At 41.0% G+C, this 19,978-nt stretch overlaps 1 protein-coding gene across 10 annotated transcripts in view; it reads left to right on the top strand.

The window, feature by feature from the left end:
• Ambra1 (autophagy and beclin 1 regulator 1) overlaps positions 1-19,978 on the top strand; it is a 175,965-nt gene that overhangs the window by 136,112 nt on the left and 19,875 nt on the right. For all 10 annotated transcript variants that reach the window (XM_047517001.1, XM_047517000.1, XM_047517002.1 and 7 more), the window contains 2 exons: positions 6,188-6,376; positions 7,797-7,951. In XM_047517001.1, coding sequence (XP_047372957.1) covers positions 6,188-6,376; positions 7,797-7,951 — 344 coding nt within the window. The remainder of the gene's footprint in view (positions 1-6,187; positions 6,377-7,796; positions 7,952-19,978) is intronic.

Below are 19,978 nucleotides of genomic sequence, written 5' to 3' on the forward strand. Positions count from 1 at the left end.
GACTTTTGTGCAGGATAAGAGATAAGGATCTAGTTTCATTCTTTTACGTTTGGATAACTATTTTTTCTATTCATCGTTTGTTATAAGCACTGCCTTTTTTTCCAGTGTATGTTTTTGACACTTTGTCAAAAATCAGATGACTGTGTGTATGGATTTGTCTCTGGGTCTTCTATTCTGTACCATGGATCTATGTATTTTTATGCCAGTACCATGCAGTTTTTGTTACTATAGCTCTATAGTGTAATTGGAAGTCAGGTATTACGGTGGTGCTTCTAGCATTGCTTTTTTGCCTTAGATTGCTTTCGCTTTTCTGGGCCTTTTATTCTTCCAAATGAATTTTAGGACTGTTTTTGTTTTTTTCTATTTCTGTGAAGAATGTCATTGGTATTTTGTTGGGTTTTGCATTGAATCTGTTATGTTGTTTTTGGTAATATGGCCATTTTAACAATATTACTTCTGCCAATACATGAGCATGGGAAGTCTGTCCATCTTCTTGTGTCTTCTTTAATTTCTTTCTTCAGTGTTCTATAGTTTTAATTTTAGAGGTTATTCATCTTCTTGGTTAGATTTATTCTTAGATTGTGTGTTTTTGAGGGCATTGTGGTTGGGTTTGTTTTCCTGATTTCTTTCTTAGGAGATTCATTATTTAAATGAATACCATCATTTAATAATGATACCAGTATCATTACTGGTATATAGTAAAGCTATTGCTTTTTGTATGTTGATTTTGTAACCTGCTCTTGCTGAGTTTATTAGCTTCAGCAGTCTTCTGGTAGAGCTTTTTGCATCTTCTAAGTATAGGATCATATCATCTGCAGTGATGATTTGACTTCTTCCTTTCCTATTTTTATCCCTTTCATTTCCTTCTCTTGCCTAATTACTGGCTAGAATTGCTAGCATTGGTGAGAATGGACATCCTTGTCTTGCTAGGGGTTTTAACAGAAAAGTTTTTAGTTTTTCCCCATTCTCTGTGATGTAGGTTTTGGGTTTGTCATACATAACCCTTATCATGTTGAAGTAAGTTGTCATTGTACTTAGTTTCTTCTGTGTTTTTATCATGAATGGATGCTGGATTTTGTTGAATGCTTTCCTCTGTCTGTTGAAATAACTATGTGATTTTTGTCTTAATTCTATTTATGTTGTAAATCATTTACTGGAATAAAAGCAACAAGAGCTTGGGATGTAGGTCAATGACAGAGCAACCCTCTGTTCAGTCCTTAGTACTATAAACAAACAAACAAATAAAATTTTTGCAAGCTTCATTTCATTCACACTACAGCTTCCTGTCATTTTCTTTTTTATTGGTCATTGGTTCTGTGTTCCCCTCTTCCATCACTGAACATGACTTGTAAAACCGCTGATCAGAGAGCATCATGTACAACCAGATATGATCAGTTAGTTATGACTTTCCTTTGTCTCTTATTTAAATCACTTGAATTGTTAGAATTCTGCATTTTAAAAGTGTTCTTATGTGTGTATATGTGGGGTGGTGGGGAGTGACTGTAAGCCTGTAATCCCAGAGGCTTGGGAGTCTGAGTTAGGAGAATCACAAGTTCAAAGCCAGCCTCAGCAACTTGGGGAGACCCTGAGGAACTCAGTGAGACCTGTGTCAAAATAAAAAATAGGGCTGGGGATATGGCTCAGTTGGTAGAGTGCCTGACTCCCAAGCACAAGGCCCTGAGTTCAATCCCTAGCACCGCAAAAAATAAAAAAATAAAAATAAATAAAAATAAAAATAAAAAATAAAAAGATCTGGGGATGTGGCTTAGTGGTTAAGCACCCTGGGTTCAATTCCCAATACCAGGGTTTTTTTTAAGAGTTTGATCCTTTAGAAAATCCTGAATTCTAGGAGTTCAGGACACATATATGTTATAATGGCCAATGTCCTTTTCATGTATTATTCTCTAGAATGAAGTCACTTTTACCTGAGGTTTGTATCATTCACACTTTTTTTTTTCTCAAAGTTGCCTACTTCCTACCTTTAGAACAACCTGGATCTGGGAACTGAGATCCTGAATTTTACTCATAGGTTCAGCAGCCACCAAGTTGTTGGTCATCTGACATAATCTGAATTGCATTTCACCCTTTTCTGGAGTTAGGCTAAAGATTCTTACCACCTGTTTCTCTCACTTAACATTAGAGGTTTTATGAATCTGCAAAGAGTTCAGAAGTTTATGAATAGGGCCTCATGCATAGATAATTTTGAAACTGCTTTCACACACACAAAAAAAATAGCACATTAAATTCAACTTTTTTTTTTTTTTTTCTTCTTGGTAGTGAGGATTGAACACTGGGGTGCTTTTCCCAGTACTTTTTATTTTGAGAAATAAAAAATAAGTTGCTGAGGCTAGCCTTGAACTTGTGTTTCTTCTGCCTCAGCCCTCTGAGCCTCTGGAATTACAGGCATGTGCCATAAACCAGCTCAATGTAGTTTTTAAGAGTAAATTTTTTGTATGTATGTGTGTACATATACCTATGTGCACGCATATACCAAGGATTGAGCCATGGCCCTGGCTCTTTTTATTTTTTATTTTGAAACAGGGTCTTATTAAGTTGCTGAAGCTGGCTTTGAACTTGCAGTCCTTCTGCCTCAGCTTCCCTAGTTGCTAGGGTTACAGATGTGCACCACTGTGCCTGGCAAGAATAAACATTTATTAGGTGAATGATTTGGTCACTAGGGTTCCTGGCAGAATAGGCCTTAAGAAATCCAGTGCATAAGTAATGTGGGGCAGATACCACAAGGGATGTAGTGTTGGGTGCCTTTGGGGATGCTTAGTGTCATCTGGAACTCTGGTCTCTACCGAAATCAGAGGGGTTCACAGATAACCAAGAGGAAAATTTCCTGCTGATTTCAACCCCCTTGGATTTTCCAAACCAGTACATAATACATTTGCAAAGGCACTTCAACTGCTAGTCACCCCCATGGCTTCATTTGGACAGCCAGCAATAAGCTACCCATTGATCTTGGTACAAGGTATTTGTTTATAATTTATGGAGCTGATAGGAAGGTAGAGTCATCTGCTTCTCAAGGCATCAGTATTTCTAACCCCCTCCATTCCCCACTAGGGTTTTTTCACTTGGAAATCATTTCTAATTGTGAGAAGATTGCATTGCAGAGTCTGGAACATGGCTTCCTGCTGACTCCTACACCCTTCTTTCTCCCTCTGGAACTGCCCCCTGAAACTCTTCAGCAGTTTTGATTTGAGAAATGTTTTCTTTCCTAGCCTTTATTTCATTCTTAGCTACCTAACTGTCTCCTCATCCTTTCCACTTCATGGAAGTGAAAGCCATTTGCTGAGTTCTCAAGTGTGGTCCCAGACCAGCAGCATCAGGGAAACCTGGGAATTTGTTGAAAATGCAAATTCTCAGGCCCTGCTCCAGCAGTCAGTATTTTGATATTGCCTCCAAGTGACTGTGATGCCTGCTCCACTTTATGAACCACCATGGGCAAGTAAGGCATGGAGCACAAAAAGATTTTCATTGACATGTGAACTACTTCACATTTTCCTGCCAGCATATATTATTGATGAATCTAAAAAGGATGAGTCGTCCTTTATCATTAGTATATTACTTTCTTGTGGCCCAAGAAAACAAATAATAGAGATTCAAGAAGTCTCTCCTTGTATAAATTAACTCATCAAAATTTCAGCTTTATGAGAGGAAGCTGCACAAGTGGTGAAGCAGTGACCATTCACCTTTGTAACTGACCATTTCCATTTCCATGTGGGAAATTAATAGACAACAAGCAGTGAGTGTAAGTTGCTAATTGAAGCTTTGAAATGAAAATGAAACTGTAAATACACAGTGGTGCTTGCTATAATGTAGCTACAAACCACTTTGTGCCTATCACAGCCCCTTCATTATTGCAGAAGTACAGCTGTGGATCACTAGCTGCAAAATTCCTGAAACCGAATATGCCACTAGAGAATCTGTTATAATTTTCAGCATTCTCTTTTATTATTTGTCATTTGCATGTCTCTCAGCTCACCACAGTAACCTGGAACATACTTGAAATTGGGTAGCATTGGAAGAGGGGACAAAATTTAGGAGATGACCATCAACTTGGAATCATCATAATAGAAACACAAACCAGTGCCTGGAATTGAGGCTGACAAAATGCTTTTGTCCATCTGCCCAATTTTTAGGATTTTCAAGCCAAACTTTCCAGAAGAAGGAAAACCTTACATATACTTTCCTCCCACCCTATCATCCCAGTAAACAGTTAGATGCTTTTTTTTTTATATTGGTGGAGAATTTTGAGGGTCATTATAGGCTTCTGTTTGACCAAAGTACATGTTAATACCCAGTGAGCTTGATCTATGTAATAGCAGGATAGAAGAGCAAAAAATATCCAGTGAACATTATCTACATTAAGGGTAGATAAAACTGTAGCTGCAAAACCATCTTAGAGTCCACAGAGGCCCCCTCCTTCCCTGCTTATTTTCATGTCCTGATTAATATTTTTGATTACTTTTCTGTCTCCCCTGCCTTTAGTGGTAGAGTCTAAATTATTAATCTCTTCTTATCTTTTTGAGGGTTGCATCAGCCTCAAGATTAGAAAACCAAAATGAACTCACTCCTGAAGCTTCCCACAATTCTTTTGATTCTATGTCCCCAACTGGCATCCTGTGTTGGTACAGAGAAGGAGAAGGAGCTTGTCATGTTTTTGGCAAAAGGCTTGGGACCCTGTGTCAGGAGCAGACGGTCCCAGTGCTAACTAGATAAATCTAGCCATACAGGCTAGAGCAGATGGTGGGTTGGGAGTTGAGCAATAGAGGCCTACTGGTGATAGCATGAGTATTTGGATGTCATTATTTTATTAGTTAGCAAACAGAACGGTCCCTCCTCGGTTTTATGTGTAATGGTGCTGTAGGTGTCAGCCCCCAAGAGTTGGCACAACAGCCTAATCAATGTGTTCTCATGTATTTTTTGATTTACTGTCATCTCTGTAGCTTCATAAGCAACACAGGGAAAGAGGAACAAATGCAGAGTTTTGTAGATTATTCTGAGTCTCTGATCCCATGAGCCCTGGAAAATCAATTCTTTGTTTTGTTTTCCTTGGGCTGATTTCCTAGGGAAACTTGCTCTTGACTTCCCAGTCTTGTCTGTTTGCTTACTGGAGTAGATTACCTAGAACCTGGTGAGGGAGCTAAGCTTGGCTCTTTTTTTTTTTTTTTTTTTTTTTTTTTTTAACCATAATGCCTCTGATGCCTCTGACAATTGGTATCTCTGTCAAATAGGAGACAGAGTAAAAAGTCACTTTACGTGCAGTAGATCTAAGTGGGACAAAGCCCAGAGGAGCTTTGAATGTGTTATTCTGTTCTGCCTGTACCCATGGTACACATCTCATATCAAGGATAAGACATTATGTCCTGGCAGGAAATCACACGTAGAACTTGCAGAGGGGTTCAAATGCAAACCAATACCAGGCATGCAGTTGCAGTTTCCATGCTGGCTAACATCTCAATAGTCCTGTCATATGGAGTGGATTCTCACAAACATACATGTCCACAGCCCCCTTCCTGCTATCTTGCAGGCTGAGCCTACTGTCTGGCCAGTGCTATGCTTTAATCTGAGTAACTGCTAAGTGTGGACTAGTTCTGCCTATGTACATTGGTTCATAATATGGAGAAAACAGCATAATGAGAAACAAAAAGAGCCCCAGCCATCCAGACAGGACTGGACTTTGTTTCTCTTTATCCCCTCTTTGTGGAGTTAGGGATTAGTATTAGCAAAGAGAAAAGATGCAAATTTGTGAGACCACTTCCCTCTCTCAGATCACACAGCAGGTAGTAAGATTCCCACCCTGGAAAGCTATACCTGCTTCTGCTTTTTCTTGGAGTCATTGGGTTTATGTTTTCATTCATCTTGGTTTTGATCTTCTGGACAGTAACAGTTTGGGAAAGCTCTCTGCTAAAGATTTTAGTAAGTTTTTCCTTACTTGATCTCTCAAGTGATGTTTCCTAAGTGTGAATTAAAACAACTCAGTAGGTGACTGTGATGTGAACATCCGGAAGTGTCTACTGAAGTGTTAGGAAAGACATCTTTACTGCCTCTCATGTATCCTGTTCCCTGGCATTTCAGTTTGAATAGGTTCAGGCCCTAAGGAAGGCCCCAAATTTTCTTGGTTTCAGAATTTTTCACAGCACAAACTCAGTTTCTTTTCCTCTTTCTTTCTCTGATGCAGCTTCCGTGAATGTGCTGGTGCAGAACTGCAAGATCTACAATGATGCCAGCTGTGACATTTCTGCAGATGGCCAGCTCCTGGCAGCTTTCATCCCTAGCAGCCAGAGGGGCTTTCCTGATGAAGGCATCCTGGCAGTATACTCCCTGGCCCCCCATAACCTGGGTGAAATGCTCTACACCAAGCGATTTGGTAAGGGATAGGAAGCCCAACCTAATGACAGAGGGACGCTGGTGCCATGGCATGGGCATTCCTAGGTGAGGCATGGCTTGGGTGAGAGTAATGGTCACACACTGCCCCTGCCTTCACTGGGGCACAAGCCAGAGAAAGCTTGCATTGCAGGAGCTTTGGCTAGTAATGTTGCAGAAGAATATCAGAATAAGTAGTCCTGTCTGCTGCAGCAGCATCACAACTGTGCTCCTGTTACGATGCTGGGAGCAGGGAAGGAGCGTTTTGGTCATGGTATGGGGAACTGAGCATACATATATATTGCAAGACAGTTTGGCATTAAAAGCCCTGCAAAGGCCAGGCATGGTGGTGCACGCCTGTAAGCCCAGCAGCTCTGCAGGCTGAGTCAGGAGGAACTCAAATTCAAAGCTAGCCTCAGCAATTTAGCAAGGTCCTAAAACAACTCAGTGAGATACTGTCTCTAAAGAAAATATAGAAAAGGGCTGAGGATGTGGCTCAGTGGTTACGCACCCCTGGGTTCAATCCCTGGTACCAAAAAAAAAGCCCTCCCCCCTGCAAGTATGTGTGCTCTTTGATCCAAAAATCCTACTTCTAAGGAATTAAAGTCCTATGCAAAGATTTACATACAAGGATGTTCACAGCAATATTTTTTATCATACAGAAAAATGTCTGATTATTGCTTTTAAAGAGTGGCTTAAATAAATGATGATGTAATAATAGGATAGAATACAGTTAGCCTTATAAATGCTCTCAGAGGCCAAGCACAGTGACACATGTGATCATAAGGCTGAGGCAGGAGGATTACAAGTTCTAGGCCAGCCTCAGCAATTTAGCAAGGCCCTAAGCAACTTAGTGAGACCCTTTCTCAAAATAAAAAGGGCTGGAGATGTGACTCAGTGATTAAATGCTCCTATGTTAAATCCACAGTAACAAAAAGAAAAGAAAAAAGACTCAGGCTGAATCAGGAGGATCACAAGTTCAAGGCTAGCTTCAGCAACTTAGTGAAATCCTGTCTCAAATTAAATGACTGGGGATGTGGCTCAGTTGTAAAGTATCCCTGGGTTTAATCCCCAATACTGAGGCAAACAAAAAAGTGCTCTCAGAAGAATATTAAGAATATTTAATGATAATGAAACATTCATAATGTATTAAGTGAAAAAAGTAGATTTCAAAACTATTTATAGAATGATACCAGTTTTTTAATGTAGTTACATGGTAACCATGGTTAGCATTTATTAAGAACTTTCTATGTGTCAGACACTGTACTTAATACAAGTATGCCTTCTCATTTTACATTCACTACAATCCTATGAGATAACCCCAGGGTGAGCAAACCATTATGAAGATTGGAGAAAAGACTAGGAGTGTGTTTTCTTGGAATGGCAAGAACTCTGGGATATGTCTCTGTTCTGTGGTCCCTCAGGTCCCAATGCCATTTCGGTGAGTCTGTCCCCAATGGGCCGGTATGTAATGGTGGGCTTGGCTTCCCGAAGAATCCTGCTGCACCCCTCCACAGAGCACATGGTGGCTCAGGTCTTCAGGCTGCAGCAGGCCCACGGTGGTGAGACCTCCATGAGGGTGAGTGCCATTGCATTGTATACAGCTTTCTTGGGCTTGGGAGGGTAGTGAGGGACAAATGGTGTGACCTCCCAGCCGGAAGCAGAGCTGTCATGGTCATAAAGAGCAAAAGGCCCCCAGTCCAGTCCATCCAGAACCAACAGGCCTCACTTCGGGGAGCTCTGGACTATTGAGAGACATGGGTTTTCTCACACCCTAAATAATGAGCTAGGTCCTCCAGAGGCCTGAGAGTATCTTCAGAGAAAGAATAAATTTAAAAACGTTCTTACCTCCACTTGAAACTTTTTAAGTACAGAGGTTCATAAAGGACTCAATAAAATATTTATGCTTTTAAAAAAAAAAAAATTTTTTTTTTTTTTTTTTTTTTTTTTTTGAGAAAGCACACTATAAAATGTGATCATATACCCCGGAATCATAATTGTGATGGAGGATAAGGACTGTAGTCAACCTCTGTCTTGAACTGTCCCCTGCATTTCACCAGTGGAGAAAAGGCCCTGCTTAGGGCCCTCTCTTATCTAAAGTGTACCTGTCTTGTATTTCCATAAAAGCTTTTTGGGCATTGTGTGGTTAGTGGCCTTTGCACTCAGCCAAACTAATGTGCCTGAATGAGCTTCCTATATCCCATGGGGGCTCATTTGGCCAGGGTTTTGTGAAGGGGAGTCAAGCATTTGAACAGTTCTCTAATTAGATAGTATTTAAGCTCTGCTGCAGTCTTAAGAACTTGTGAATTAATTCCCTCAGTACTTTGTGTCATCTGTGCCATTTGTAGTTTGATGCAGTTGTTGGTATATTTTTTGTATTTTTCAGTCGTGTGCTGTATGTTTAATCTGTCCAATTTGGTGTAGTGTAAGCTTCTTAAGGGCATATCCCCCAGGGTCCCTCGCTTAGTGCTCTGCATGTAAATGCTTGTTGAATGCCTGGAATGGGAAGATTTTGTTTTGTTTTGCTTTTTTAAGAAAATTCTAGAGATGGTGGTAGCCTGATGTGATCCTTGATTCTCCAGCCTCTTCTACCTCTCTCCTTTTAGATATATTCTAGCTGATTATACAAACTGCTTTTCAGGCTCCTTGAATTTGATAAGGCATTTTCTTGCCAGAGCACCTTAACCTTGAATGTCCTTGTCTCAGGTATCTACAACTGCCTGTGAACTCCTCCCCTTCTCTGGCATCTTCCTTTTTAGAACTGATCACCTCCTCCATGCACGACCATTGTACCTATACATAGTCTCAGGTTAATACTCATCACACCAAACCGCCCTTACCAGTTTTCATTTTGATCTCCAATCTTGGATTTATCTCAAGAGCAGAGACCATGTCTATTTTCTCTTTCTGAAGTACCTAATAGAGAACCTGACATTTAGTGAATGAATGCAACTGAATGAATGAAAGAGAATCTCAAGAAAATCATCCTCATTAACATTTCTAGATGGTAACTAGTAAAACTACAAGTAGCACCCGTCCCTGCAAGCCTCTGAAAGGGGCAGAAACAAGGCAGTCACTGCTCTTTTTTTTTTTTTTTTTTTTTTTTTTGGTGCTGGGGATTGAACCCAGGGCCTTGTGCATTCAAGGCAGGCACTGTACCGACTGAACTATCTCCCCAGCCCCTTGTCACTGCTGTTGACATCATATGATGGGAAAGTTCTGATTCTTCAATTCCATATGACTCTGAAAATACTTGGTGTCGGGTGAAGGAGAGATGATCATGGAAGTTTGTTAAAACTTTTTTTCTTCTCTGGGTATTGGGGGATGGAAGTTTTGTTTTAGCTAATTATTCTTTGGCTTATCATAAGCAGTCTTGGAGAGTAAAAGAGCCTGATATCTGCCCTTCACTACCCAGAATCCTAGCCCTGACAGCTGCTATTCTACCCCTTCCTGCCCAATTGTGAAAAAGTTGTCTACGGATTTGATTTCAGTAATGCCAATAGACATCCCCAGCCTCTCATGAAAGCCAGGCCTCTTGCCCAACTCCTGGGCACAGCCTTCCAATCCTCCATCCTAGCAAGGTTTCTCTTTTTCATAAGGAGCCAAAAACATCTGGCTAAGGGGAACAGCTACAAAGTAGAAGCCAGGATGGTGGGTTCTTTTGTCATATATTGGCTGGCACTGAGGGAGTGCTGTTGGAGAACTCTGCTGAGGAGAGGTGGTAAACCACTTAGTCCATTGGTGTCCTGCTGAGGGGCTCGTGGCCACCAGCCAGCTGTATGCCTCATGAAAAGAGCTATTTCTGAGACCTCCCAGAGAGAATATTTGATTCTCAGGAGGGACCATCTGCCACTAGGCAAGGGAGCTGAAGTAGCTAGCAAAAGTTTCTGTTTGAGAAATGTTTCTCTCATCTGAGAGACGGGATCAAGGCATCTCACGAAGCTTTTGCCCCACCTGGTGTCTACCAAGTCTGACTAAACCTTTGTCACAGGAAGACTTACAGTTTTCCAGGTCTTAGTTGTCCTCATGCCCAAGGGCACCAAAGCACCAACAAGATGTTCCTGAATTTACACTTTGATGGGCAGGAAGACAATAGCTTGTGTGTGTATCTGTGCTGTACCACTGGTTAAGGCACCAGTGAACTTTTGCTAGAACAGAGAGAGGGTTTAATGGAATGCAGAGTATCTCCTGCACAGCTAAGTGTTGGTGGTGTCTGCATCCTATTGTCAACTCTGGCCTTGAGGGAGTAGTTGTGTGGGTAAGGGACTTTTCTTCCCAGTATTCCCTCCTCTTTGGTGTTACCTCCTGGAAGTCACTGTGGTAATGTTCAGAGAGGTGAACTTGTTGGGCCAACATTCATTCCCAGGAGAACATCCTCCAGGGTATTGATTTATTTTAATTTCCACTAAGTGACATCTCTCCCTAAGAGAATATCTCTTACACAATCTATGTGAAACTCTTCCAAAGTGAATTAGTAATTGCAGTTAACCTTGGTGCACTTATTCTAAGCATTTCTTCAGACTTCTGGATCAGTGCTTCTCAAACTGGGGTCCTTGTTAAAATACAGATTCACCTCAGAACTAAAGTAAAAATAAGAATGAGAGCAGTATGTGTATTTTTAAAACAAGTTTCTTAGATAATTCTGGTGCACATTTGAGAGCTATTCCTTAATATCTTCTTTCCTTCATTTTAGGTTTTTGCCCTCAGCCTTACAGCAAGGTGGAGATACTGCGTCAGGGTCTCAGGGATTGTTAGCTTGGGATTTTGTGCATGTGATGCTTTGATCCTTTGCTGATTTTGTTGCAAGCATAGTGGTGTTTGTGTTCTCTTTCCTGCCAGACTCAGCTTTTGGGTTGTCTGTGCCTCATGTCCCATCTTTTCCCAGTTGTTGTGCTTTCCAGGTTTCTCCCTCAACTGTCTATATGTGCAGGAGTCCTTTCTTTCCCATATTTTGACATTTTAATTTTTGTACTTATTTCTACAATTTAGAGTCCTTTTGGTCTTCCCCTTCTCTTTACTGACACCAGCCTTAGTGCTCACTATCTTAATATTGGCAAATCAGGAAAAATCAATCCAGCATTTATTTTCTCACTTCCCTCCCTCTGTCCTTTGGAGATTCCTCCAGTCTAGATATGCTGTTTTCTATGACTCAGAGTCTTCTGTTTGACTCCCTTTCACTTGAGCCAGTGAGGGCTTTTTGTTAATTTCTGTTTTGTTTTCAAGTTAGGCTTTAGAGACTGCTGATCTGAAGTTTTGCTGAATTCTCAAAACACTAAACTGCCTGTGTTCCTCTCGGCTTTCATTTTCTAATTGGAACAGGCACAATATTGTAACAGAAAACTGCAATTAATTTTCTAAAATAGTGGCAACTTGCACATTATAATAACTTTGGTTGTAACCAAGTAAAAGCATAATAAAAATACAAAATTACAAATGAAGCCAGAAATAGTTATATACCCAACTGTTCTAGTTTGTATTGCAGGAAGTACTGTGTGATGGGGCAAAAGTCAGCAACTGGGGTAGGATCAGGTGGGCAATGTTAGCACATTTTGAGCTAGGAAGCAAGAATAAGGGTTAGTGCTTTCATCACAGGAATCAACAGGTAGGTATTCTTTGTTCCAGATATATGGCCTCCCCTCCCCAACAGGTGGGGATTGTGGGCATAAAAATGGTTTATTAAGAAGTGGAAAAGGAGGGGCTGGGTTGTGGCTTAATGGTAGAGCATTTGCCTAGTACATGTGAGGCACTGGGTATAATCCTCAGCACCACATAATAAATAAAGTTTTCATTAAAAAATCACAGTTAAAAAAAAAAAAAAGAATTGCAAAAGAATCCTCATTATATAAACCCTTCAGATCCTAGAGGCACTAGGAACTCAACTCATGACTTCTGGTTTACTTTTCTCTTTGGCCATTTTGTGACTAAAGTGATGAACAAAGACACCGTCATTTGACTTTGTTGGGAGAAGCAGCTCTAGGACAAAAAGCAGTCTAGCTCCCCTTTCTTCATGGAACAGTATTGTGTTCTTAAAGGGAAAGCCTCAAATACATAAGGGTCAATTTTATTGAGAACTTTGTGGCTACATGATAAAAATTTATTCAAGGGCTGAGTAATACCCATGCAGATTGATAGTTGGGATGGGATGTTAAAGAATACATTTCTCTCCCCGTCCCCTTCCCCTTCCTCTCTCCTCCTCCCTTGTTGGCCTTAAGAGTTCTGCATTTCAGTGGTAGACTGTCATCTGGTTTACTTCTCTGGGTCCAACTCACAGATCTTTCAGATATTTCTGGACAATTAAGAAATGAATGGGTGTCTCCTGCTCTGAGCTGCTTATGGTAGCGTTTCATTGATGGTACCTAGAGGAGCATAAGGACTAGTGCTGTGAGACCTTTTCCCAGTTCTGGTTAACATTCTTACCTGCCCACAGTTGACTTTACTCATACTCTAAACTGGAAGCCCATATCTGTTTGCTTCCATGCAGGAATGCAGATCTCTTTTGGCCTAAAGTTTTTCCTTGTGCTTGCAAGGCAAGCACTCTACTGACTGAGCTATCTCCCCAGCCCTGGCCTAAAGTTTGAGCAGTAATATCTTCATCTCTGCATTTCCTTCTCTATCTGAAGGAATATTCCTTCCTTCCTTTTTTTTTTTTTTAATGCAAGTTTAAAAAAAATTTTTTTTAAGGTACCAAGGATTAAACCCATAGGTGCTTTACCTCTAAACTATATCCCTAGCCCTTTTTATTTTTTTATTTTGAGATAGGGTCTTGCTAGGTTGCTGAGACTGGCCTTGAACTTGCAATCCTCCTGCCTCAGCTTCCCGAAGATGCTGGGATTATAGGCATGTACCACCATACCTGGCAGACCTGACCTCTTTTATTTGTGTGTGTGTGTGTGTGTGTGTGTTAGTTAATTGTGGAGGGACACAATAAATTTATTTTATTTATTTTGATGTGGTGCTGAGGATCAAACCCAGTGCCTCACACATGCTAGGCAAGCACGCTACCACTGAGCCACAAGTCCAGCCCCCAGACCTGACTTCTTGAAGGATTATTCTTGAGTCCCTTTTCCTAGTGTTCAACTCACTCCTATCCTTGGATGGGATATCCTATCAGATACCTATTAATGAATATTTTAGTGTTACCCTAGCCATAAACATGCATTGGCTTGCTTTTAATTTTACTATTTCACAGCCATCTTCACATAGCCTGGTTTTGCTAACTATTAAAGGTTCATTAAAATAAACCATAGGAAAGCGTTGGCATCCAGAGTGCTCATTGGTCCTGGGGCAGGATGGGTGCCTGGTGCCATCAGCCCTGACCATCATTTATATAACTTCACATATGTAAATTCTTCTGACCTGTCCTGCCTTTATTCTTCAGTATGTAATCTTCACTATGACTCCTTCCCTCCCTGCCCTTGAATTTAGCCTGTGATATAATCCTAATCATTCCTAGATTTTTAAGTTAATTTTCAAAAGTGACCCAGAACTCTAGTTGAATCCAGGGTAGTCAGAAATCTAAGGGAACTGAGCTGCCTCTTCAAATTGTCTGGCCTTGAGAGAGGCAAATACCAAAAATAAAGATGTTTTATTTTTGTATCCTAGAAGGGTACTATTTCTTCAAGGGGAGATTGGGATAAAAGAGAGACAGTTTTGTTATCAGAAATGATTTATTCCTTCCTAAGATTCTGTCCTCGTTAATTTTCTTAAAGCTGCCTGTCAGTTGATTAAAAGCTGCTTCCGCTGCAATTATCTTAAAGTTGACTTCTGAGATGTGGTACAAAGCATCTATCCTCAAAAAGTTCCTTTCTTCAGAACATTGTAGGGAAGGGGGGAAGAGAATGGGAGAAGTCAGAGGTGTCTGGGATGCGATTTGTCAGAGATGGGAGGGGGTAAGATACAAAATTAAAAATAACATTCCAACTGCAGTCAAAGCCATTAGATTAGGCAGATTTTTCCATGACAGATTCATACAGCTCTGACAATTTCTTTTTCCCATGTCCTCCTAATAGAGTAGTCTATACTGCATTTATTCTTTTTACTCAAGAAAATCTTATTTCATCTGTACCATGGATGTTAAATCAATACTCTTGAGCTCTGAAATAAAAGCATTTGTTTATTGAGCCATTACAGATGGTAGCCAGAAAAATAAGCAGGTCCTGGGACAAGTTTCTGCCATGTCCAGCAACTAGGCTAGATAGCAGTTTGAAAAATGTCCACAGGACCTAGAGCTGAGTATTGTTATAATAAGCTGGGCACGCTGACACATACCTGTATTCCCTGACTCAGGAGGCTGACGCCGAAGGATTGCCAAGTTCAAGGCCCACTTGGGCAACTTAATGAGAATCTGTCTCAAAATGAAAAATAAAAAGGGCTCAGGATGTAGTTCAGTGGTAGAGTACCCCTGGTTTCCATCACCAGTATTGCACAAAAGGAAGGGAGGCAGGGAGAGAGGGAGGAAGGAAAGATAGAAGAAATCTTTGTCATTAGAATCTCTTTGAGGAACAGATGAACATGACAAAGCTTATAGGTCTCAATAAATCATAGGAGATTGGCTAGAAATTACTTGAAGGCAGTAGATTGTCAATAACAATGTTCAAAGAATTAAGAAAAGGAGCTGTTTGCTCTACATTTCTGTTGGAATGGTTTGGGTTTTACAAGTATGATCTAAGCAGATTTGTTCCTGTTTCAGCTGAATGAAAGGGAACAATTAGGTGACTTGGTATTATGATTCTTGTTTTCAAATAGCCACTTTAAAAGCTGGACCAGACTGGAGTGTAGTTCATTGGTAGAGTGCTTGCTTAGCATGTACGAGGCCCTGGGTTCCATCCCCAGCAACACCAAAAACAAGCAAAAATAAAATAAAATAAAAAATTGGACAAACATTCTGTGTGTTCTAAACCCCACATAGAATATAAGGAAGGCTTGCTGGGTGTGGTAGCATGTGCCTCTTAATCCCAGCTACTCAGGAGGCTGAGGCAGAAGGATCACAAGTTTAAGTCCCACCTCATGGATTTAGCAAGATCCTATCTGGGGATGTAGTTCAATGACAAAGTGACCCTTGGTTCAATCCTGAGCCCCGCACAAAAAGGAAGGCTTCAGGGCTGGGGTTGTGGTTCAGTGGTAGAACGCTTACCCTAGCCTGTGTGAGGCACTGGGTTTGATCCTCAGCACCACATGTAATAAATGAATAAAATAAAGGTCCATCAACAACCAAAAAATATATTTAAAAAAAAAAAAAAAAGGAAGGCTTGGAGGACTGGGGATATAGCTCAGTTAGTAGAGTGCTTGCCTTGGAAGCACATGACCCTGGGTTCAATCCCTAGCACCGCCAAAAAAAAAAAAAAAAAAAAAGGAAAAAAGGAAGGCTTGGAGATAGTAAATGAAATTAGTATCTGAAAAACTTTTTATAAAATCAGGTTTTCCTAGGGATGAAGAAACCCCAAGAATTCATGAATCAAAACAGATCAACACTTCAAAAGGAAGAAAAAAATGACTGTATTGTCTCTCCCCCTACCTCCTCTGAGATATGTGCATTTCTTAGCCTATAAGTAGCCGTCCATTTCCACTGGAGAGGTTGGCTGTCTCATTACACTGATTTTTTGTTTAACCCCTTTTCCAGGAGAGCTGATTCTCTTCTAGTTATCCCCTCTTGGCAACTTAGTTTCTAGTAATTCCCAGCATTACCCAAGAGACATTTTCCCTCTTTTCAGCTCCTTTCCTCCTCAGATCCCCCTTGACTTTTACCTTCTCCCGTGGCCCTTCCAGCCTCCATTTCTAGTCACCTTCCTCCAACCAGTTTCCATTATCTTAAGATAAATGAGATGTGCCAATTGCCATCAACCTCTTTCCACCCTTTCTAGGTTCTGCCTTCACAAATGATGAGATTCGCAAATGTAAATTAAAATACCACACAGTGTTTTCTTCTAGCTTCTTATCTGATCTAATCTGAGCAGTGCAGTTTGCTGCTTGGACCAATGATCTGAGCTTTATTGGCATGCAGTAGAAGAGAAAGCATCTTGTTGAGAGCTGAAATACATTTTTCCTCTGAATTTTAAAGGGGGTAGAAAGATTTCCCCTGACCTCTCATTCTTTTCCAGCCTGTCTTTGAACAAGAAATATGACCCCTATAGTTTTTTTCTCATCTTTTTTTTTTTTTTTTTTTTTTTTTTTGAACTGTCTTCTTTCACTCCTACTTTCTTTTAGTTTAAGTGTAAGGAATGAAGAGGCAAGTGATAGAGGAGACTGTGTTGGACCCCAGAAGAGGGGGATCATTATCTTTTTCCTCCCCCTCAGAGCCATAAAGATTTGGTGACCTGACTCATTCCCTATTGATGTGCTGAGACTGTGCTGACTCTAAAAAAATCTGTTCCTTCTAGCATATTGATTCTAATTTCCTTCATAGATGTTAGACAGAAATGAGAACAATCTACTTGGGACAGGAGGGAGATTACTGTCAGCATCTGTCACTTACCAGGGTAAAGCCTCAGCTGAGACAGGTGAAACCAGGATTCTTCAAACATGAATCGGTAGCTCTGTTTTGTATCCAGCCCCACAGAGGGTCCCCAGGTCCTGATAATCCGCCTTTAGAGTAATAGAACTTGGTGTTGTACCTCACGGGATGTCACATTTGTCATGGCAGGTGGGAGAGTGGTTTTGGCAGTCTACCCAGTTGTGTCCTTAATATCTTCTGGGAAGGAAAACCTTTACTTGAGCTGTATTTGGGGAGCCTTTAGGTGAAGGTCAGGCATCCTTAGTGTTATCTTGGATCGTCTTTGTTATTAGTACTGATGAACTTTGCATTTACACAGTTTGTTCTCATTGAAATCTGGGAGGAGACTCACAGCTCACTCTTTCTGGGTTGGAAAGACTGGTGGCTGAAATCATAAATGGTTTGGAGTAGCTAGAGCTACCTCACCATCTGTCAGTGTCAGAGAATGTGTTGCCAGGATAGTCTCTCATCTCCAGGGCTAATTGTGAGATGTTTTCCCTCATTGAGATGTACTGAAAGCTGTTCAGCTCTGACCAGGGAAAGGGTTGAAACCACACTTCCAGGTGCTTTTCAGAATGAGCCAGATTCTTATTGCTGTAGGGCCCTTAGGTTGCAGACATGTATGGAATGAAGACACCAGGACCTGTTGGCCTCCAGGACCTGGGAATCAGTGATTCCTACCCATCATGTACTCTCTGGGCTCCCATTCCCACTGTGGGTTTTACCCTCATCTCACTCGTTCACTCCCACACTGGAGTAGGGTGAATAAGCAAGAGCTTATCAGGAATCCTGGAGGCAGCTGATCTTCACAGGGCTTTTTCTGGCTTACTGCCACAAAGCAGGATTTAGCCTAATACCCAAACATTGCAGGAGGTGGACCCTTGAGAGCTGCCCTTTCAGCACTATTTAAGGACTTAAATTGGGGTTGGGGGTAGGGCAGAACCCAAGGACAGCAAACCTAATGTCTGCCATGACTCCTATAGCCACAGAAGTTGTCAAGTGACTAGCAAGTTCTCTGGCCAGGAGTCGGGGGAGTGGGATTTCTCAGTCTTTAATTATGTCTTTCCAATTCCTCTGCAACCTTGTCTCTCCTAAACTGGGTTCATCTGTTTTATTGACCTTTTGGGAGTTTTGTCCCCAGAGCAGATTCCTAAAGTTAAGACGCAAATTGATATTTGTTAATCCCTGTGCATCAACAGACAATAAAAGGTAACTTTGTGACATATGAGAGACTTGCTTACTTCTTTCTTGGTCTGGAAAATTTCTAGAAAAGAAGTGTGCATGTGTGTTTTGTTATTTTTTTGATTCCCATCAAAAAACCCAGCACAGCCTGTGAGCATCTGATTCATTAAAACTTCACTTTTTTTTTTTTTTTTCCTTGCAAAGTCACTTTTTCTAGCCCTTCCACCCCACTTACTGTAATAAGTCAATTTGATTTTAGAGGAACTTATGTTGTGAGACAGAAGTTTTTTTCATCATTAGCTCCCCTAATTGAACCCACTGAAGTCAGTAATCGTCCTCCTTAACTCTGGGTCTATGCATGCATACCATCTGACCTTTGGGAGAGGAAAATAAACAGATTAAATTATCTCAGCCACAAGTTTTTGATCATTGCCACATTGTCCTTTTAGTGTATTTGCCACATTGTATTTAACTGTGTAACCTATAGGTTGGACATAGACCACTGATTATCTCCTGGGCAGAGAAAGAATGAAGCCACCACACCCATTTCTTGATTTAAAGGAGAAAGGTCAGTTGGGTACAAATGGAAAGGAATTGTATTGCCATCTGCATGGGTCATAAGCAGTAAGGTCAGGTGGAGAGCAGTAGCCATGAATTTGTTCAGAGCTACTCTCAATATGTGTGTACAAGGAGGAGATTATCCACAGGTCAAGGAAGACGCATTCTGTGGGACTCTTTTTTTTTTTTTTTAATAGTCTCCTCTTGCTAGACCAAAGATTTAAGGAGCCCTTCTAATTCTTACAACTAGAGTTGAGTTGAGTCACACAGGGAATGCATGAGATGTTCTTAAAGTAGCATCCACAGGGTGTTCAGTCTTAAGTCTCAAGCCAAATTCAATTCCATATCTATAAAAGTCTTATACAACCTCAGGACCATAGCAAGGACATTCTGGAAGGGTGCTATGAGCTACCAACCACATTTTTAGCACCTGGAAAATTACTAATTATAGGATTGTCTGAGTGTGTTAGTATGATAGTCCCAGGCATGCACCTGAGTTTAGGAGTTCGGGAGTAGTCTAGGCAACATAGTGAGACCCTGTCTCAAAAAAAAAAAAAAAGTTTGTGTATGTAAATAAACAACCCTAAATTCGTTATGTGAATACTGCTTTCTGAATCTCTCTTTTTTTCTTCATTGCTGGGGATTGAATCCAGGGCCTTGTGCATGAGCTCTACCACTGAGCTCCATCCCCAGCCCTTTGAATTTTGAGATAGGGTCAGAGTCTTGCTAACTAACCCAGACTGGCCTCGATCTTGCAACTCTTGTGCTTTTCAGTAACTGGAATTACAAGCATGCACCACCATGCCTGGCTACGTGCTTTTCAAATAGGCCATTTTTGGTATTCCAGATGCAGGTTCCTGGTAACAGCAGCAGCAGTTAATGCTAATTTGCAGTGCTGGGGAGGGGACCTAGGCCTCGTACATGCTAATAAGCAGGCCACTTTAGCACTGAGCTACACCCCAGCTCCCATGATCTCTTTTAATCTCCCTAATTAGTTGAATTTAGGTGCTCTTTTGAAGCCCAGATCTAGAAATGATTACACAGTGGCATTAGGGCTCAAGACCAAGTCTTTCTGAGAGCCTGTGCCTTTCATCCCTCTCCTGCCCTGTCCCTATTTCTGACTGAAGGTGCTTCTGAAACATCTTACAGATGAGCAGCGGAAAGAGACCAGGAAGTTTTTGCTTCAATCCAACCCCTTGTCAAAGCCAAACTTTCCCTGAGAAAACACTAGCTTAGGGAGATGTTGAAAGGAGAATCTCTCCCTTTGAGAAAGGGAGATCGATTTAATGATGAAAATTTATATAAGCTAGAAGGAAGTTATGTACCTGCATGTTCAAGATTCCCCTCTGCCCTGCTCCCTACATCTGAATACACTTT

Source organism: Sciurus carolinensis, chromosome 11 (genome assembly GCF_902686445.1).
Source record: "Sciurus carolinensis chromosome 11, mSciCar1.2, whole genome shotgun sequence".
In the NCBI taxonomy this organism is placed as follows: Eukaryota; Metazoa; Chordata; class Mammalia; order Rodentia; family Sciuridae; genus Sciurus; species Sciurus carolinensis.